At 44.2% G+C, this 21,213-nt stretch overlaps 3 protein-coding genes across 3 annotated transcripts; all 3 read right to left on the bottom strand.

Annotated features, from left to right (window-relative positions):
• Window positions 1-7,287, bottom strand: cyth2 (cytohesin 2). The gene is made up of 12 exons (XM_030370537.1): window positions 7,088-7,287; window positions 5,582-5,732; window positions 5,408-5,474; window positions 5,201-5,319; window positions 4,998-5,078; window positions 4,767-4,879; window positions 4,503-4,651; window positions 4,262-4,373; window positions 3,366-3,442; window positions 3,168-3,239; window positions 2,907-3,061; window positions 1-2,486 (listed from the first exon to the last, which is right to left on the bottom strand). Exons 1-12 carry the CDS (start codon window positions 7,152-7,154, stop codon window positions 2,399-2,401), a joined length of 1,251 nt encoding a protein of 416 aa, XP_030226397.1. The 5' UTR covers window positions 7,155-7,287; the 3' UTR covers window positions 1-2,398.
• Window positions 7,288-7,599: 312 nt separating this feature from the next.
• sphk2 (sphingosine kinase 2) lies at window positions 7,600-17,864 on the bottom strand. The gene is made up of 8 exons (XM_030370479.1): window positions 17,753-17,864; window positions 15,202-16,493; window positions 13,470-13,619; window positions 13,263-13,357; window positions 13,048-13,163; window positions 12,121-12,324; window positions 10,449-11,988; window positions 7,600-9,926 (listed from the first exon to the last, which is right to left on the bottom strand). The coding sequence occupies exons 2-8, from the start codon at window positions 15,662-15,664 to the stop codon at window positions 9,864-9,866; spliced, it is 2,631 nt and encodes an 876-aa protein (XP_030226339.1). The 5' UTR covers window positions 15,665-16,493; window positions 17,753-17,864; the 3' UTR covers window positions 7,600-9,863.
• A 236-nt stretch (window positions 17,865-18,100) lies between these two features.
• Window positions 18,101-21,119, bottom strand: rpl18 (ribosomal protein L18). The gene is made up of 7 exons (XM_030370569.1): window positions 21,025-21,119; window positions 20,373-20,459; window positions 20,163-20,270; window positions 19,661-19,759; window positions 19,377-19,500; window positions 18,447-18,516; window positions 18,101-18,237 (listed from the first exon to the last, which is right to left on the bottom strand). The coding sequence occupies exons 1-7, from the start codon at window positions 21,025-21,027 to the stop codon at window positions 18,174-18,176; spliced, it is 555 nt and encodes a 184-aa protein (XP_030226429.1). The 5' UTR covers window positions 21,028-21,119; the 3' UTR covers window positions 18,101-18,173.
• Window positions 21,120-21,213: the final 94 nt, after the last annotated feature.

Raw genomic sequence — 21,213 nt, forward strand, 5'->3', positions numbered from 1 at the left:
TTCATTTCAGTTCACCTTTTATTGTTACACAGTAGTTTCCTGACACAACATACCTCGGTTTTTGTTTTGCTACATTTACAGATGATCTACCCATCCTGCAATAAACAAAAATAAATAAATACAAAATAAACTACATTTCTGGAAGAGAGGTGGTTGAGGAATCAGGTACCATCAGCCCAGTTTCAGTCATGTGGCTGATCATTAAGATCCATCCGTCAGTGTTGGGATAACTTATTGTAAATGTCCCAACAGCTTTTGGCAACTTTGCACATCAAGATACCCCGGTAGATCAAGGCCCTGTCATATGACAAGTTCGAACCTTCATTCAATAGGAGCGCAGGGGCGGGGAGGCGGGGCTTTTAGTTTAGTGTATTTTGGTAAAACCCAGGTGAACAGAAGGCATTCCTTAATCTTTCCCACAAGGACCACGCTTCAGTTATGTCTTAGAAGCAACATCAGGTCAGATTAAAGGCTTGCCTCTACATTTAGCCGATGCACCAGAGGGCAAGGGCAGTGGTGCACAACAAGCAGATCTATTGCAATATATTGATCAAGTATATCTTTGCTGCTTCCTGTAGTGGGAACGGACCTGGCGATGGGGTTAGTGTTCACATTTACATGTATCCCCACAAGTCACAGCAAAACCTTCAAGGACTTTGCAGGCATGTCAAATCACTGATAGAGGGCGCTAAGAGAGTATTAGTATCAACAGTCAAATATGAGCATTTGAAAAAGCTTCAAAATTGCAAAGAAAATAACAAAATGATAAAGTGCGGGACAGTTATCCTACAGAGCTGCAGCATTTCCAACCAACAGGTTCAATTCCAAGCAACTGGCAAACTAATGCATATAATTTAATAACTATGGAGCAGCCAAGAAACAATTTTCCACTTGGTACATAAGTAATAAGCATTGTTGAGGTTTGAATTCTTCAGAGTAATAACCGTGTTTATCGTCTGGACAGCGAGGAGGAAGCTAACCGCCCGTGGCACAGCTCCCTGCTTGTGCTTTGTTCGATCCACTCAGTCAACCAACAGCTCACTTCTAACGTCACATCTTGATTAGCATGTCTGGACAAATGACAAAATTATCATAATCACGCTGATCATGATTCTCCATAATAAAAACAAAACATGATTCACAGATGAGTGACTTCAATCTCAAATCCTACATGTATATCCATCAGCACGTCTCCAATAAATGTACAAAATATCCGCATGGCCCAACTCGCCCTATAATGCCTCCATCAATTAACATGCAGTCCTACAGTAGCTTGTAAAAAATGTGATTCTTCTAAACTGACACAATAAATTAAATCACTTCTATGTGTATTGTAAACAAATAAGCTAACAACTATTTACACAAAAAAAGGTGACAGTATAACAAAGCTGCCATTCAACGTCTTGCTAAAACCCAGCACAACGCAAAAACCTGGAAGTGTCCAAACCACCTATATTAAAACGTAGATATTAAACGTAAAAAGTGAGAAAGATGTGTAAAGTGAGAAAGATGCAAGCAGTTATCTAGCAGCAGTAACCTGGGGGGGGGGGGGGGGGGGGGGGATGTGGTATGCCAATATATCAAGTCATAAACATGAGCCTAACTCGTACGTTTATATTGTGTTAGAAAGGCATTCAACAAGCCATCGAGAACAGCACCATGCTACTCTACTCGAGAATGACTATTGCTCATGAATACCAAGAAACATACAAGCGTCTCAGCCCAGTAAACCAGCTTAAGATTCCGCAAAAACAAAACAGCTCAGCTAAATAGAAGTTGGCAACCGAAAATGACTCATTATCCGCCAAATAGTTAGATAACTTAGAGACCCAACTAGGCCGTACAAATGTAACTTTGTGAATGTAAATATGAACAGCGATGAACAACAATACTTTGGTGTGTTTTTTACAATGCTACCAGAGCAAGAACCTGTAGCTAAGCGGTCAATACCTACTTGGTAAATGTTGAACAAAAATAATTAAAGTTGTGACTTGAGTACTAGGATTGCTTGCTACCCTGAAGAAGACAAATTTCACAGTTCACCTTGACGTCAAACGAGTGAGGAGCGTAGTTAGAAAGGGGAAGTAGTAGTAGTACGGTGTGCTCTTAATGTGGTGTTATGGTCGCAGCAGTAGTAATCCTAGCATCACTAAGGTAGTAAAGGCAACCACAGTGAAGGAGCTCTTTACTCCGAGTATAGCTTCTGAAAAGTCGTACAAACCGGATGGGAAGGGGGCCTCGTGTCGGGACACAAGATGAGTTTGAAAGAGACAAACGCATTGGCTAACTGACCAAGGAACAGTCCAGAATGATGGAGACAAAAATGCTGGGAGGACTCATAAGATGAGGGGGGAAAAAGACAGGAATTGGAAGCAAAACCCCTGCTGGGAGAAAGCATCTACGGCTGCTCTTCTTTCTTCTTCAGTGATATACGCTTCTTCCTTGCCGCCAGCATCTCATAGAAGGGATCCACGCTGACCGCAGAGCTGCAGAGAGACAGGGGAGCAGGAAGGAAAAGACAACAGATTCTAGATCAGATGGGACCCCATGCGCCTCAGTGTCTTCCCTTACCTTTCCAATAGGACAGCAGTCAGCTGGGCTGTGGTCATGAAGAGACGTGTCGGGGATAAGCACCTTGCGCATGGCTAACTTGACGTTGGGGTTCGACCGCATACCGATTGAACACAATTAATCCAACACTAGACTTCCGTGCCCTACCCCTAGCCTGGTGGGTCCCCCAATTAACAGAGCAAACACTACATCAACAGTTAATAGGTCAACCCTCTCAACAGGACTCTCCCCATCATGTGGATGCTCCCACCAAGTTCTCCACCAATACAGAAAGGGAACACGTATCCATTACATACACAATAACCCCATGGTTCCCTCAATCCCTCTCTACGTACGTGATGCTGTGGATCCACTCGTCCTTCTCGTCGGGGGTAGGGGCTGAGATCCGGTATACCATGTGGTTCCCCTCCACCACGCGGCCGTCAGCCTCCGTCTTGCAGGCCTTGATCAGCTGACCGCGGTTGTTGGGGAGGTAGAGCTCAAAGCAGTTCTGAGAGGGGGGGGACGGACGGACTTGTCAATACTTCAGTGCCTGAAGCTTCCCAAAATCTCAGCTTCAGCTTATCATTCAAAACAACAAACAGGGAATAACGTACCGGTTTCCTTGGGTCTTCGACCTCCCGGATGCTTAGGTTCTCCAGAGGAATGATGCCCCTAGGCTCCTTATCCTACAGGACAGAGACCGTTCGGTTGAGTTAAGCCATGTTCAAGCATTCAGTTTAACTGTTCAGTTGTATACTCCACCGTGGTTGGCCACTCAGTGAACGCACAGCTTCCTCCACCCCGAGACTCACTGTGGTGTACTCAAAGTAGTAGAGGCAGTTGTCCGTAAGGATGAACCATCTCCGCTTCCAGGTCTTCACCCGCCCCCCTGAAACACAAGAGCCCGGTAAACACCACCGCAACGGACCGAGCAACACGGCCGCAGCCTGGTAAAATGAATGGACAGTGTGGGTGTGTCCTCCAAGCAGCCTAGCCAGGGGACTGCGCTCCCCACAGTGAACAGGGTCTAAGGCTGTCTTGAGCGGTACGTACCTCCTGAGAAACAAGCAGCAACGGCAGCGGCAGCAGAGGGTGGAAATCAGCAGGAGGAGGAGGAGGAGGAGGAGGAGGAGGAGGAGGAGGAGGAGGAGGAGGAGGAGAAGCAGAGACAACAGGGCCCAGAGGATTTAGTGGACCGAATGGACAGAGGCGGGAAATAGTGGTGGGGAGGGGGGGGGGAGAAGAAGAGGAAGGGAAGGAAGGAAGGAGATAGTATTAGTCACACACCAATTACAGGCCCCCGCCATGCAAGGAAGAACAATCAGTCAAAATAGGCTACTGTGACACGAGAACATCTTTTCTTTTCTCTCAGCTCATCATGGATTAATGCCACAGCAGCCTGTACACGTATTCGCTGGCCAGCTATTGACATTGGCGAAATCTTCAGAACCAAAACCCAACAAAATCCGATGTGTTGTTATCTGACATTTTCAAGACTTAGAGATAGAGATAGACATGTCCCAGCCCAAAGGCATAGAAAAGAAAAGAGCACAGTATGTTATGGATCATTCACCCTAAACAGACTTAAATGTTAAAACGGGTGCAAGTAGGGCAGCGTGGACAGCACAGGGTTAATTCTCAACTAAATATAGCGCTCTCTACAGAGAGTAGCAGCACTCCCCTGCAGTTCCCGTCAATGATATCTCACCAAGTTTGAGCAGCCAGCCTTCTCGGTCGGGGTTGAAGAAGGTGTGCGTCAGGTCATTTCCGTCATCTTCTGGGATTTTAAAGGGCTCGTTTTTAATGCTATCATACAGGTTCTAGAGGAGAAAGGACGCCAGGATGAGAACAATAGATATCCATGATAGTGCATCATTCACCTCGTTTCCTAATGTGACAGGTGGAATAGGATGGCTGATGGATGGAAAACAAGATGGCGGGCCACATACTCTGAGCAGATCCTCTGGCAAGTCTCCCCCTTCATTGATGCCCCGGTTCATGGAGATGAAGCGGTCCACCCCCGGCTTGTCCCTCACGTTTGGGTTGTGAAGGCTGGTGTTCAACATGATGATAGCGAAAGACAGCACGTAACACGTGTCTGGGAGGAGGGGGAGGCGAGGAGACCAAACACAAGTTAATACAACCATACGTGGCTAGGGTAGAGGAGGTCCAACAGCGTGCGAGTGTGTGGCTGCGTGGGCCTCTATTTATACCGGTGCTTTGGAAGACCCCGGGGTTGCAGTGGCAGTATCTCTGAGCAAAGGCCTCCATCATGCGGTCTATCTTCTGCGCCTCACCGGGCAGACGGAAGCTCCACAGGAACTGTCTGCAAGGAGACAGAGGGGGGCGGCGGGGGAGCAGTGAGGTCAACTGACTAGACGTACAGAACAAAACAGGCACAGTCAGTCCTGGGACCGAACCAGCAGAACGAGGTGAACGCCCACCTGAGGGCCTGGACGAGGTTGAGGTCGGTGAACTCGTGGAGGTCAACGAAGGCTTGCAGTACTTTGAGGTTGAAGTCATCCCTGAAGGAGCAATAACACATACCAGGGTAAGTATGTCTACAAGCTAAAGAGTGTCAGGAGAGTGTGTGTGACGGGGTGAGCGTGAGGGAGTGATTTGGAAAGAGAAACAAGACAACTCTCACCTCTCGCCAAGGTAATCCCCGATAGCAGTTTTGTTGAGGCCTTCTCCTTTATAAAGGAACTGAGCAACGTCCTCTGCAGTGTGTCGTAGCAAGTCGTTCTCCACTAGAAATACTATTCCCTACGGAGCGGATTTAAAACATGTTACCTTAACCAAAATCATGCATGCCCAAATAAGACCAAAGGGAATTATTGTCAAAGCGCTCTACCTTTTTGGGGTCCATGTTGAATTTCTTCCTCCCCATTGCGACATGCCTACTTTTTTGTAGAGTTTTGCTGTGTTGAATGAAAAAATAAACACAACTGAAATATTGCACCATTCAACGGCGGGGTTTAGGTGGTGCCTAAACACAAAAGGCGCAGCACATTGTCGTTCTTCTCACCTGCCCTCTGTGCTGCTCTCCAGCCCCTCCACCTCCAAGATGGCCTCCCTGAGCTCCTCACGGAGCCTCTGGATCTCCTGCAGCAGGGCGCCCTTCCTCCTGCGGATGTCCTCCAGCTCAGAGCGCTCCTCTGGGCTCAGGTCTACTGGGACTGGGGCAGGAGGAGTTAAAGAATACAACCATTACTTCTGCTGCCTCAGACGCACCAAATCAGGTCAGAGATATGACCGAGGTGAGGCATTAACAATGTGGCTATTCCCCAGGCGCATGCTGGCTGGTGGCCATTATATCCTCTGCCAGTATTGTTTAAAGACAAGTTATAATGCAGTCAATGGAAGGAAGGAAGTGTGGTCACATTAATAAGCAATGGCTCAATGTGGTATCCATCAGAGCTTTAGTACCATTCATCACCACAAATGTACTAAATTTGGGTTATTATCTATCGCTTGCTTCTTCCCTGTTGACCACACCCGGAGTTTGATCACAGCCACTATGTGAAACCGTACTGAGTGCAGCAGTTTGTTTTCAGATCAATAGGAGAAGTTAAAAGACCAAGTTAAAAGAATTCCCATGAATAGAGCTATGTGGTTGTGACTTTTGAACACTTTGGGAGGACTGCATACTCAAATGGTTAATCTTTTATCAGACTTAATATCTAACCTAAATTCACACAGGCAACACTATTTACTTTCGACTATGGTTTGGGTCAATGTACTGCCTGGATACAATGTCCTTTTATGCATTTTCTTTTTCCCTATTGTAATTTATGCTTAACTATACAAGAACCATTGTAATTCAAACTGGTCCCGCCACTTGGTCCAGCAATTGTATGTAGTCCATATGTAGAACAGGCCTATAGAAACCAGAGATCCCATAGATGGAGTTGTAATCCACCCAAAAGGGTCGCATATTTATTATTTAGCATCTCTATTTAACGCTTCCATCGTCATGCAAATCATATGAGAAACTGCATCCTCCTGTCGGACAATGTTGTTGGACACACATCATCACACATGCTGTACTATAGGACTGCTTTGTATTCCAGATCCAGACATGACTGCACAATGACAGCTGCACTTCAATAACAACCACGCCCACAGCCCATGATGAATTACATGACAACCAGTGGCTTTAAATGGCTTATTGTTTGGGTTTAATAAAAGGTTGACTATTATTAATATAGCGGTTCTTCAGAAGCCGTAGCTGTAGAATAAACATAGTAGCCTGAGGCAGCCATTCCCTATTTATATTGCATTTAGAGTCCCTTTAACACTTAACAATCAACGCAATTAACGAGTATCAAACGTGGCCATCGTTGAATAAAACGACACAAACTAACATTGAAATCGTGACACGAATTGTGTTTTCGGCTAAACTGAAAACTTTCGGCTTAGCAGAAACAATTCTTTCATGCCATGTTAAAGCAAATAAACATCCGAGTGGCGACAGCGCTAGCGTTAGCTCCCTTAGCGATAGCAAACTGAAACAGCGATTTTAAATGCTTACTGTAGTCCAGGTCATCCATTTTTGGCGCTTTGCTTTTAGGCATATATATTTCAGAGTCGACTGTCATTCAACAGCAGAAAAGTATGGATATATATGTGAATATATCCTCAAGATTATAGTGAAACAGATAGATAACAGTCCTGCGCAATCGCAGCCAGGGCCAGAGACAAAGAAGGTGGCGACAGCGGAAGTGAAGTAGTGCTGTCGGGCTGCACAACACTGCTTCCAAGCTTTTATTTGTCAATTTGTGTTTAAATCGATTTCTCACTATTCTGCATAAATACTTTGGAATGGCATAGAGTTTAGACAACTTGAATGTTTATTTTTGTCTGTTCATGTTTTAATTAGATTTTATGTGTTGTCTGACTGGTTAATGTGCATATAAAAAGCCTACGATTATAAGTAATGCAAACTTACTTCAGTATTAAGCAACCTGTCACGTTAAGCTTTACAAAATTCAACGTTGCGTTTAATAAAATGCATAAAGTGTGTGTCAAACCTGAAAGGCTGCATACATTTGTCAAATGGGCTTTATTAAAGGAACATTTCAAGGGGTCCAATGCGTACACAAAATGTAAAAACAAGTTAATCAGAATTATTGAGGGTTGACGAATTGGATCCTTAAAAGTGTAAACTAGAGATATGTTCGTTTGTAATAATATTGTCTGTGACATGATGAATGCCAATTTATTCAATCTATGCTGTTCGTGAATTTCACTAAAATAATTTAAACAAAGTTATGCAAAATAAAAACATTTAAAATGACAATGAGAGAAACCTTCCAGTTAAATTTATTTTTAACAAAATATAACTATTAATTGTACATTATATATCGATACATAATCATTTTAGTAATAAGCACAATTGCATAACAAGCAGTCGAATATAGACGAGACATTTAACTGGCATTGTTTAACTGATGAGTCAATCCCAAAACATTGTCATAACAAATAGGTCTAACCTGAAAAAAATTTCAGTAGATTTGTCAAAATCAATTCCTTGATGTGAGAAAAAAAAAACGGTCTGACAATAATTTAATCGATTCGACCATACCTTCTTGTTTTACAATTAGCAGTTCACTTCATTTATTTGCGTGAAAACAAAAGTATATATAGGTGGCTACCTAATGGGGCCACAGCAAGCCCAGGAACAGAAAATTCAAGGGCTGAGAAACAACAGTTTAGAGCCAAAATATAAAGACAGAGTAACAAGGCATTGTTTTGTTCAGGCATGACCATGTGTTGGTGCTGGCCTGGCCGTCTGCCCAGTCACCTTTAATGTACATAGTTAACTAATTATGGTGTTACATGTTTCAAATGCCTTTTGCTTCTCATCCTACTTATCTCTTGATACAAACTCGAAACACTGACAATTGATCGCAAGCTTTTATAAACCTGTTTGGTTGGTAGACAGTGCAGCACAATAAATCAGCAGAATTAAATCAATCATCTTTAAAGCACGTCCATAAGAAATTGCTACCATCTGAACACAAGATAGAGGGCCTTTAAAATCAATTGAATCTATGAAAGAATATATAAATGTAAGATTTTTTGTATTGTCATCTACAGCAAGAATTTAGTTGAACAGCAGCCATGTTAGTGTTGAGCTTTGGGTCTTGCTTTAAACCTTAACAGTTGCTGCAATTGGCTTATTTTACAAGACAGGTTCAGGAGAAAAAAATCTTCAGATTACTTAAAAGTAGAAAAACAGGTCAGGGGAGCTTGAGGTGAGATGTTGTGCGTGATTACATAGGATTTGCTAAAATGTTAAAATAAAAAAAAAAGTGTGAGGGTAAACCTTCATTGTTACGTTCATTATGAGGGGGAATGGTGTAGGCTCCGATCTGATTAGGATCTGATCCAAACTTCATTGTGCGTCCATTTCAACATTTCAACAACAAATAAATAAATAAAGGCAAACAGATGAAATCCATCCAGTAATGGACGCCATTTGACAAACGTGTTTGTGTGTGTGATGTAATGAACCCCCTACGGTTCCTTTATTGGTTGGCAGTCCCTCCAGGACGTTCCCTTCAGGGCACGCGTGTTCCCGCCTCCTCTTCCTGGAATGGATGTGGGTGAACGAAACAATAGAACCAGGGTTCCATGCGTGCACACACACACACACACACCTGGTTGCTCAGCAATGGACGGAATACGAGATGCTAATTCTTTTTTTGATTTCTTCTAATTGAGATGAAAATCAATATGTAGAGTGCAGTAGTGGACAGGGGACGGATGGTTCCTAATGAGAGGATTAAGAGCGGAGGGGGCGGGGTGACATTTGTTACAGGCTCGTGGCTCTATTCATCTGAACGGACTTTCCATTAGTGTTCAGCGTTGATTCCCATTATCTTTATCGTAAGGCAAGAATCAGGTAGTGCTTCACTGCATGCATGCATACGGGAATGTATACATCAAACACATGCACTGGCAGCAAGTGTAGTACAAGTCCGCCACAGGTCCAGAAACATTCACTTTTTCCCCCTCATTGTTATATCAAAAGGCCGTGCCATTTCTCCCACTTCTTGTGGTAATCTGACCCCAATCTGTGCAATGACGCATTCTTTTCATCCAATTTTCGAATGTCCTATTAATCCCTCTGCAGTCATATTCCATGTAGGAACGATCCCTTGTACTAAAGCCCTGACATGCGGCAGCCGCCATCCAGGGCTTATATTTTATTTTTACGTTGTCCAGAAGGCTTTCTCTTGCGGACGGCAACAGCGATTACATAATGCAGGAGAGTGCAATGTCGGGTCGATGACCTCGACCAATCAGAATCTGGTAATCTTTTCTCCAGAGTTACCCACGATGAGACGGGCCATGGACGGGTGAACCTTGGGGTAGATAAAGAGAAATAGGCATTTTAACCACTCGCAGGCCTAACAGCAGGTGATTAACACAAAAACATTGGCTGAAGACATATATATTCGTATAGCGATCTGCAGGAAAAAGCTGCATTTGATTTTTCTAGTAAGGTCAATTCATCAATGTTTTTGGCTTTTCTCATTTCCATCTTTTACTCAGCCAATTTCAGAGACTTTATGTATTTCCATCAGAATCTTGGCTCAGGACATCATCTCTGTCAATAATTGTATTATATTAATTAAATGGCAAAAACTACAAGTAGTCCTCAAACAGGCCTCAGTAAATAGCAAAATCAGCTTTTTTCACAATTCAATTTCCACTATGTAGTTTCAACGTGTGAATGTGAAGTAAACAAGACAGCATCGTGGATTTGAAGACAAAGCCTATAATTAAGGAGGCAGCAACAAGTATAGCAGGTTTTATTTCCCTCCACATTGCCTAGCTCTGAGCTCCAGCCGTTTGGTTCAAAGACGTTGCGTCTGGACACTGACCTGTGCTTGCAGGGGCCCATAAGGCACCAGTTCTCCATCCACCGTCAGGGTGCCCCGCGTGGACAAAGGCTGCAGTCTGAAGGCCCTGCAGGAAACATGGCTCACATATGGAGAGCTCAGGGAGTGGTGGGTTCCTCTTTCCATGGCGAAGAACAGCCTGAGCAACGTGGCTCTGGAGATCCCAGCCCGCACAAAGGTCAGGTGGATAAGCCCGTCGTCAAACCTGGCCTGTGGGGCGGCGTGGAGGTCGGCCCCCAGGTGCGTCTGGTACAGGGCCAGAACCAGGACGTAGTCTCCCTCGATGGTGACCCAGTCCCTGGTGGGCAGCGGCTGGTCTAGAGGGGGCAGCAGGTCGTCCCTCGGGGGGTTGAAAGGCGAGGCGAATGGACGGTTTTTTAAGGACCCGGTCGGATCGGCTAGGTCAAAGTTGAAGGACGAGGACGGCAGGCGGAAGGAGGGCGAGGGGGAGGTGGAGCCCGGGGTGTTGGGACGAGGGACCAGGTAGGACGAGGCGTGGGGCGAGGCACAGGAGGGAGAGGAAGGCGGTGTCGGGGAGAGAGAAAGAGACAGGGAGGGAAGTTTGGGTGGTAGAGAGTTTGAGTGGGAGTGCTGGAGGAGAGAGAGGGGTCTGGGCCGGGTGACATTTTGATTCTGGTCCAGGGGCTTGGGCTTGCGGGAGAAAGGAGAATGGCGAAAGGGCGAGGAAATAGTCAGAGATCGTTCACGGGGGTCCGGCGGGTAAGGGTCTCTTTGGAAGTAAGTGCCATTCAGATCCATCTCTTCTACCCCGTACGACGTGCTGGACTCTGGGTCAGCCTGCTGACCGAGAGGCTGGTTGAAGAGGGTGTTTGCTATCTGGCTGGAAGGTGCCGAGTTCTTCCTTAGAGTCTTTCTGGCCTCCTGAAGGCTCAAACAAGCCTCTACCTCCTCGTCTGCCTCACTACCCAAGTCTAAATCATGGGTCTCCCCCAGTTCTCTTTCCACTCCTGCAGAGCTGACTCCACCCTCTGTGTCCTTCCCCCTCTCATCCTCCTCCATCTCGCTGGAGTCCTGCTCTACGCCTTCTTCTTCTTCCCTTTCATCCTCGTTCCCTGCTCCCCGTTCCATGACGCATTGGTCTTCGGACATACAGCGCGTCGCAGAAGCCCTTTCCTCTGCCTCCATCTCCCTCTCTCTATCCTCTGCCAGGCTGCTTGCCCTCACGACTCCCGTGCCTCCACCCCTGGCCCTCTGCCGTCTCCTCTCCCTCTCCCTCTGCCTCTCCATCTCCCGTTCGCGCTCTCCGTCGCCCCTGCGTAGGCTCCTCTGTTCGCTGATGCCCATGTCGGAGCAGGTGCGGTGGATGGGGGCTTTGCAGATGCCATCCAGGCCCTCTGTGATGCTCCGGGAGAGGGGTCTTCTGGGAGGCGGTGGGGTGCCGTCTGGAGAGTGGGTGACCACAGACGGAGGGAGGTAGGAGAGTCGGCCTTTGTAGGATCGTAGGGACGCTATGCGCACAAGGGTGCCCAGGGTGAAGCGAGCCGAGCCCAGACCACGGTACCTGATGCAGGGTAGAGGAGAGGTACCATGGTTTAAAGTGGTCACTACGGGTAGAATCACAAATGGTGCGACATATGTAGGCATGTGGTAGTTTGCCTTTAAAAATAGAGAGGAAAAACACACACACACACACCTCTCACTCTCGATGTCCACATCGGACACAAAGCCCCATGCAACGGACAGGAAGGAGAACAGTCTTCTGGGACTGGCAATGCGGCCATTGTGAGAGGGTCCGGGGCTGGTTGTCACGGAGACCAAGTCCATTGGTCGCACCCCACCCCGACAGAGCAGAAAGCAGCAGTTGAGTAGGAGGGGCTCCCTAAGGCACATGTCATACCTGTGGGAGGGACGACAAACAACAATGCTACGTAAGGGCACTTCCTGTCAGATAAAGAGAGACAATCGTTCGGTACACAATCCTTTAGTAATATTGGTCTAGATAAACAGGGCATGATTACCTCAAGCTTATTCCAAGAACTAAAAGCCTTCTATTGTTATACAGAGACGACAACAATATTAATCTTTTCCCTGTGACATTGAATAATCGTAAAAAATGAAAAGTCTCAAATAGATTGTGACTTAAGTTGTTTGAGAATAGATGCAGAGAAGAAAGATGGTTGAAAATGCCTAATAACAAAAGCAGTTACAATGGTTTCAGTAGATTGCTCCAAGGAGATACGATACAGTTCGGTCTCATCATGTCATATCAGGTCTTATCAAGAGTGTCTGAAGTCCTAAGGTTCACCTCGATGGCCACCGATGTGACAACCTCTCTTTCTTTAGCTTATCATTTCCAGAAAATGTTCCGTAACACTTCTGTGCTCACGGATGTAATAACTGTCAACAGCGTCCACCCTAATCTCTCTTTAAGGACTGTCATCAATTCAAAATTATTTTCGCCTATCACGTTAACTGTGAACTGACTTCAGTGAGGGTTAGGATAACCTTTGACGCACAAGCATTCCATATCCAGATTATCCCGGCATACACAGTGTTGCCATCAAAACGCATATTCTACCCAAATAAAACTTGATTGCCAACGAAAGGGACCCACACATACCCTGCATTGTGGTTGATCGAGCCAGCCAGTGCATTTCCAGAGCCACAGGGCAAAATGCCCACAGGTATCTTTATTGCTTGTTCCCAGTCCGGGCGCTCCATCAGGCCATTAATCACCTATTGCAAGCAAATAACAAACAAACAAAGGCCATTTAAAAAAACTAACAACATAGTAGCCGCCTCTTCCCAGATACTGAACAGAAATACAATGCAAACCTCATGCAGCAGGCCGTCTCCAGAGATGATAATGATGCCATCCCATTCGGGGAGGGAAATTTCTCTGATGAGCTCCCTTGCATGGTTCTGACGCTCTGTAGGGAACACATTCAAATGAGTCTGCTGTTAACCAAGGAACTCACTTAAGTCAACCACCATGTTCATCTCAGCAAGCTTTAATCTTTGCTTTGTGTGCATACATCTTACCTGTTTGAATTAGGTTGTAGCTGATGTTAGCTTCTCTGACCATTGGCAGAATGTGGGTCTGGCACCACTGCATTGCCTGGCCCCTCCCACTGAAGGGGTTGACCAATAGCATTAGCCGTCGTGGACGAGGTAGGAGACTTCTTGAAAACTCTAGAAAAGGGGGCACGCAAGAATGAAATCATGCATCGATTCAATGATTGTTCAGTAGCTTTGAAAAACAATCCCGAATGTAGGCATCAGCAAGCTAACAGACATTGTTTCAGGACCAAAACATGAGCGCACCCAAACCTTTAGGCATATTTGATCATCAATAACGTCAACTTTTTGTGGCATAATGCCACATTACCTTCAACAAGCCAGTCTTACATAGTTTTGCGGTGGAAAAAATAGCCTTCAAAATAATAAGCGGAATTCAAAGGAAACTATGGTAGCTAACAACAGAATATATCTATAAAAATTCACCAGGCTAAATTGCTTAAAAATGCTAAAACAATACATTGATCAAATGGTATTAACCTACTGCATTAACTCAAGGGTTGTTGTTTTGCCATATGAAAGGGTAAGCCTTAACCACTATCAAGAGAGCAAGGAAACAAAGCAACTGACATGTCATACAATCAGCCAGGGACTGTATACATCTAAAACTAAATCCTATAAAATAAACACATTGTGAAGTTACTAATAAAGCCAATGAGTTTAAGAAGAGGACATAAGTGCGGGCCGGCAGATTAGATACAAGGAAGGCTGAGGCAGACACTATAAGGAAGGCGATAACAGATAGGAATGTGCAACAGTGAAAATAACAAAGACTATAGGCACAAAGCGGTCGCTAGTGCTGTCTCTCCCTGTGTTTCCACCTTAACATGGCAGCTGTGGGTGTATTATTGGGGCTTAAAGTGCTCTGTGATAGACACAGATGGACTGATTTAGTTTTAGTTTATTCCCGGGAAGGGGAACAAACGTTATGGAAATTGCATCAAGGGGTTAATGATGATCAATCTCACATATTTACATCACATGGTCAGCCAGTTCCTGCTGAGGTCACATCAGGTCTTGTGTGTGTGCGTGTTCATGCACGCATGGGTCCACATTGAGGAAAACACACTGATGATTGGTTGAGGGAGGGTACGAATTGAGAAACAAGGGTCAACACTACGATAGGAGAATGCTGAAATAAGAAGATGGTACAGATAGCTCCAAGCTGGCGTAAATAAAGAAGTGCACATGAGGCAGGGCTTTGAGATCTACTTGGGTGGGGTTTTCTTGGGGGCATATAGTGATGGGATTGGGAGGGACGTCTGGACTAGCTGTCAGGGGCGACCCCTCTCTGTCTCTACGTTTACCACTGTGCGATACAGACCGTGTGTGCACAGGAGAGATAAGACAACAGGACAGAAAGACACAAAAAATTAGGAAGCTTTACCAAAAACCAAAGAAAAAACACACTAAATGCCAACACCAATGAAACAATCACAGCCTTCTGTTAGAGGTATTATATGCATTTTATTACTTGAAATTCTAATGCATGGAGAAAAAAAAGCAATCTAACCCATCAATAATATTCTTAGCTGTACTGCATGACAATCTTTCACACCAGACTTTTGCCAAGTTATTTAGAAATTAGGTAATTCTTCAGTGAACATTCCAGCAAGCTAGCAGCCCACATGCCTGTACACAACACCATCAATCACACAGATCTGCCCAACATGCCACTTAACACACACTGACTCACCTGTGTCAGCAGTTACAATCACCCCTCTCAGCAGACACTGGACCGCAGCCGACCACCGCTCTGCTTCGGGTCTGCTCTCAGCCAGGTAGGCCCTTAGTTGTCTGCGCCGGGAAACCCCTTTCCGCCGCTTCCCTGGGGGATACCAGTAGAGCACTAGGAGGGCCGGGGCCGGGGCCCGAGGGCAGCTGCACCCCACCAGCTCCGACAGGGGCAGCAGGAGACGGGCTTCCTTCCCAGTCCGCGGCGACAGGCGCTGGACGTGGATGTGGGTGTGCGTCAGGGTCAGGGCGTAGTTAGACGCTGTAGACAGGGTGGGGGAGGCGGCCGGAGAGAGCCCCCCAGGACCGCCAGGGCTATTGGGACAGCTGTTATTGTTGCTGTTACTGCCTGATCCCCAGCTCGCAAACTGTCCATGGAGGAGGGCTTCGGCGGGGGGAGGGGCATGAGGCTCAGGAGATCGCATCCTTGCGGATTTGACTCACAAGGTTCAGTAGGCAATTTCGAAAAAACAAGTCTCTGTATTTACAAAGCACGGACTACTTGGAGTTCATACGATTGGAGGATGGAATTGAGCAATCCTTTGCTCAGAGTTTGAGCCTTTTATCCATTCATTAGGAAAAATAAATATATAATAATCTTGACAAGCCAAAAGGTCACTTCAAAATATATTCTTCCAGTTTGAGGAAATTGCTGGGTGGAGTATCAAGCAAGTGACAATCAAACTTCTCAAAAGGTCAGAAATAGTGCTCACTGATTTAGTGTGATATAAAAGTGCTACTCAGTTTTGACAGTTTGTAACTGTTAAAGTAAACCTAAAAAAGGATTAACAAATAGCAGTCCAAGATCTTCCCTTGAGATATAGAGCAGTGTAGGAACTCTTACTTAAATTACTAATAATTAAAACTACATAAATGACTCATGTGAAACAATTGGCATTAAAATGAAGACTAACCAAAACAAATGTTAGTGATTTCTTTTAAAAGTCCCAGTTTAAGGTGGACGTATATTACCATCATTTGATTTCATTAGTGTAGGGATGAGGTTTGTGTGGTTAACAGTAGAGTGACATGTCGTCCCCAAACACACACACACGCATCATATTCTAAATGTGGCTTTTACCTCTGAAGCCAGATAGAAACAATGAAGAAGAAATGACAAACAATACAAAGAACGACAACAATTAAAACAAAAAACTAACAAAACAGAAACAGCTCCAGTGGGGTCCTGGCGTTAGGTCATATTGAAGTCTTCCTAACGCCAAGCGTCATGTCCCCTCCCATAGACGCGTATGCCTGGACAATGGAGGGGAACAGAATTAGCCGCAGACAATTACCCAACTGTTGCAAACACTTCTAATCAAAAGTGGAAGTTGGACAATGACGTTGAACAGGAGAGCAATACCTCAGAAATGTCACTTCATTGGAATAACACATGACTCACAGGCCCTCAATTGGCCTTCGTTACTGGCCTAGTGGTTGAGCACAAGAAATATAACTTTTTGGATAAGAACTACATTTATCTCTTACACCATTTATTTTACCAACAATTGATATCACTCACTGTACAGCCAAGTACATGCAACATGAACTGATTTATGCTAAAGAACTGGCATCTGTTTAATGTCATGCATCACTCCTGAGAATTATGTCATGAGTCTTACTTCCATATCCTCATTCAACTAGTACGAGTCAATATTTTTGGAACATTACCTCAGCTGTCTATGCACCCTACCCAAATTAAACTAGTTTAGTCATTGCAGACGACTTGTATTTAATGTATTACGTTGAATGTTATATAAACAGCAGCCAGAGGCAATCGATACTGGAAAGATGTCCAAGACTGATAGACAGAGGAAAAGATCTTGACAAGCTGGGTGTAGAACAGACATTAGTAGGCTCACTTTGTCTGGTACACAATGGCATTGCTTGTTTAGGAAGGTTTCCCAAGCATTTGAATAGACCATTTAGTAAAACCCGAAGGTAAGTTACACACACCTTGTGTGTGACAACAATGTTGTTTCAACTTCCGACCTGCCACCCATCACACGTTAGCTTACTGATGGGCAGCTAACCCAGCTCTACTGGCCAAAGACCCCAACCCACACTTAAACTGTTTTATTTAAGACATGCATTCAAGTTAATGAACATTGTGTCACCGAGACTGGAACTTAGATTTTCCTTTTTAATAAAGTGAAAACTAAACGTTGACCTGGGAGTTGGGGTTAGCTTCACCGACTAGCGAGTCAGACGTCAGTGTTAGCCGGGATAGCCGGACATTTGCTAGATAAAAACACTAGCCCCTTTTCCATCTTTCACCATTTAAAAAGTACACACAACATAAAATAGCACATAGGTTTATAATAGTTAGTGCCAGACTTGGTTTACCGACATTCAATCGAAGACGCACCAACGCAAGGTTAGCGATCAATAACGGGCATAAGGATCAACATTTGGAAAACCCGTAGGATTTGATTTTAAACGCATTAAAGCGCTAAAGCAGATCGAGAAACACAAAACCCAGGGAATATTTATACATTTCAATTAAAAATTACCTCATTGCGACTCGACCGGGACGAAAAGGGGTCGCTGGACTCCCGTGTTGTACAGAGCCTCAGGAAGTATGGAGGCGCAGCACAAGAGCCAAGGAGGAAGTCCAGTAGTGATAAGGAAAAATTGCAACACCCACCCACATTCTCCAATTATTAACCTATTATCATTTATCCACCAGGTTACCATACAAGATTCTTTACATACCCCATACATTTATACTGCTCAATATCAAAAATTGCCTGAACGTTACTTTAATGTTTTTCAGAAACTTACTCCAGTAGGTTGTGCTATTTACACAAAGATTGAAATAAGGTAGGCTTTTAAAAAGAAAACAGACCTCAGAAAACAAATTCCATTCTTTTATATATCCAATCTTTATTTGAATCAAATTGCATGGAAAACAAAATGGACTGGTTAGTTCTTTTATTTGCTTCCTCCACGGCCACGCGCCCTTTCGAACTTCCTGCCCTTGGATCGGATGTAGGGCCTGAAAATAGAGGATAAAAGGTTAGCTTTGATTTCACAATATTAATTATATCTGAAGAATGTCTAGGGTCAAGTAAACAACTTCACTGGAGATGAAAAAACATGTCAGGGATACAACTTCTGATACATGCAGCCCAAAATAGAAATGAAAGCCCTTTCTAGAACAATCTTTGCCTGTATAAATTATATAAACATAGGAATGATACGTACTTGCTGTGGCTGTGAGGAGTTCCAGGGGCTTTCCCAAAGTGCCTGTACACCTCCCTGGCCTTGCGGCGTCCTGTAGAATAGATAATTTATTATTCCTGCACAACCTTTTGGAAATGTTAAGAGGTACACCTCCAGAGCATGTTAAAGCATTACTTGGCAAATGCACTCTAACATTTCACAGCCAAATGCTTCATGAGTTTCAAGCCATCTAAATGTTATCTTTACTAAATATATTTGATATCCCCTGTATTTGAAGTAGCCATTTGTCTTTAAAACTGATGACATTCACTGCAATAATCATGGACCTAAATGAGCCAACACTGTTATCAGTTGCCAAATGTAATAACACTTCATTAAATCCAATCAACTAAATTATGGAGGATAATTTACTACCAAATTCCCACAACATATTGTTTGAAAGCTTGCATGAGTATAATGATATGACAGCATCTTAAATGGATCAGAATTCCACTAGAGGAAGGTAGATAATCACATCCGACATCTTCAGTACAACTAACTTTAGTACAGTTACAATTTCAGCGCATTGTCAAAGAACGAAAAAAGATGGATTAGCCTTCAACACTCCCTAGGAAAAGCAATCCCTAATCCAACTAAGAGGTTATGGTAGCCTCCTGTAAGAAAAACATTCCAATTTAGTCCCTGTAAAATTACATACCAAGAATAATCTACCGAAAAATCAATAACTGAAGTCGTGTTTACAGCAAAATAATGTCCGGTACCACCAAAGGCAGGAAGTGATGTGGACGGGTAGTGATGTCATTAGGACATCAGGAATGCATCCACTAAAAGCTATTTTCCGACTTCATCAAGAACACCCGTGACTCAATAGATAAGACACATCTCAAAAACAAAATACCAAACCACAAAACATGACATTCCTGCGATACCGAGGAGAGAGTGAGTAATCACCTGAGAGCAGCACGGTTCCCTGTCCCTTGGGGGCAGCGAGAGCCAGCTGGTCAAAGGTCATGATCTCACCACCGGCCTTCAGGATGCGACGGCGGGCGCCATCAGTAACCCTCAGTGCACAAACCTGGGGAGAGGTGTAAACCCGCCACATTGTTAGGAAGACTCTTGGACAGTTGAGATTATCCTGTTAAACTCTGATATTGCTATCCGTTAAACTAACTTTTGTTTATTGAAGTCCAATTTATATTAAACAAATAAAAAGACAATTGGCTTTGGCACTATACCTTGAGCTTGGGGATGTCCTGAATCCTCACATCATCGGTAATTGTTCCCACAACAACCGCGGTTCTGTTCTCGCGTCCAGCCAGCCTCATTTTGCGAATCTAAAAATGTAATGAAATAAACAATGGCATAATAATGACGATGAGCCAACAATTTTAACTACCAAGGCCTTGTTGATCTACCATGCTAATAATATTTCAGAAGTTAAAAAAACATCACTCAAGATTTTTTAAATTGGGGGGGCATGCTTTTCACAGCAGCAAACAATCGTATTCAGTCTCAACTGAACATGGATAAAAACATGCATCTTTATTTTAAGCTCAGGTAACTGGTTAACACTACATAAGCATTATGGCCTTGTATATTACAAAATCATTACTGTGTCTGTTAAAAGCCTTTAACAAATGACATTCAAAAACTTCTCATATCTAAAGATTATGACAGTAGACAAGGGGGTTATGACATATAGTAGGTTATGACAGTAGACAAGGGGGGAACACTTACCAGGCTTGAGACTGAGAGGGGTGGCCTGTTGGTCTTGCTCATGAAAAGCCTCCTGAGGACCACCTTGTTGAAGGGAGCATTTGAACGACGGGCCAGAAACCTGTACAACTAGGGACAGAACACAGATGTTAAGTTATAGTTTCGCTGGATAACGTATCTCGAGTAACCAGTAGTCAAGTTAAAATACACTTTATACAACTGATGACTCACCTTGACCAGGAGCCTCAGGTAGATGTCCTGACTTCTTGGCTCCTTTCTGTGCACCTTACGGTCCTTGTTGTGTCTGATGTCGACTCCCTTCAAAGGAGATGAGGGGGACGGTATTATGAGTGCAATGCAAGGATTCGGTCACCTAAGCGTGCATGTCAATACGCCGCTGATAATTCAAAAGCCATCAACTCCGCATGAAACGAAAACAGGCATCATTACACCGAGGCGTATTATTATGACCATTACTAGTTAGCTGAATGGCTTTTGGGTAGAACACGTTGGCACTGCGGTAGCATACATTTTGTATTAGTTCCTGTTCAGTCAGAAATGCTTAAGCCGCAAATACATCCCTTGTTGGAAATATATTAGAACGTACGAAATAGGCTGAACAATATACATGATATGTACTATAACGTGGAGTTACTTTAACATTAAGCCATGAATCGTTAAGACTGGGGACACCGTTGCCTACGCGAACAGAGAAAGATAACATGCATGCATATGTAGCACAATCAAAATATAACATTTGTTTGTCTCGTTAATGTTTCAGGGTGAGGACTCATTTGTTTTGAGGAGAACAGGGATGTACAACAAGGCGGATGATCATGGATAGTTTATGTAGTAGCTTCTAAAATGCCATAGCTTCACCTACCATCTTGGACTTGGAGCGAAAAGGGAGAAGGAAGAGCGGAGGTCTCGCGATACACAATTCTCCGTAATCACGGGCTCCTCATTGGCTATTGGGCTTCTGCTTCCGGCACAACGGGTCAATTTGTAGTGTCGTCGTTTAGGATAGTGCTTCCAGAGGCCTTGTGAAATTATATAGTAATTCAAATAATTC

Source organism: Gadus morhua, chromosome 11, assembly GCF_902167405.1.
Source record: "Gadus morhua chromosome 11, gadMor3.0, whole genome shotgun sequence".
NCBI classification, from domain to species: Eukaryota; Metazoa; Chordata; class Actinopteri; order Gadiformes; family Gadidae; genus Gadus; species Gadus morhua.

Coding starts and splice junctions, on each gene's coding strand:
- rpl18 (XM_030370569.1), bottom strand. Junction 19,760..20,162: donor CCCTCTCAGTCTCAAGCCTG/GTAAGTGTTCCC, acceptor TTACATTTTTAG/ATTCGCAAAATGAGGCTGGC. Junction 19,501..19,660: donor AGGACATCCCCAAGCTCAAG/GTATAGTGCCAA, acceptor ACCTCTCCCCAG/GTTTGTGCACTGAGGGTTAC.
- sphk2 (XM_030370479.1), bottom strand. CDS start 15,664: ATGCGATCTCCTGAGCCTCATGCCCCTCCCCCCGCCGAAGCCCTCCTC. Junction 13,620..15,201: donor GATTGTAACTGCTGACACAG/GTGAGTCAGTGT, acceptor CCCCTTTTCTAG/AGTTTTCAAGAAGTCTCCTA. Junction 13,358..13,469: donor CTACAACCTAATTCAAACAG/GTAAGATGTATG, acceptor TGTTCCCTACAG/AGCGTCAGAACCATGCAAGG.
- cyth2 (XM_030370537.1), bottom strand. CDS start 7,154: ATGACAGTCGACTCTGAAATATATATGCCTAAAAGCAAAGCGCCAAAA. Junction 4,652..4,766: donor CGGGGTCTTCCAAAGCACCG/GTATAAATAGAG, acceptor CCCTCCTCCCAG/ACACGTGTTACGTGCTGTCT. Junction 2,487..2,906: donor GAGTGGATCCACAGCATCAC/GTACGTAGAGAG, acceptor GTCTCTCTGCAG/CTCTGCGGTCAGCGTGGATC.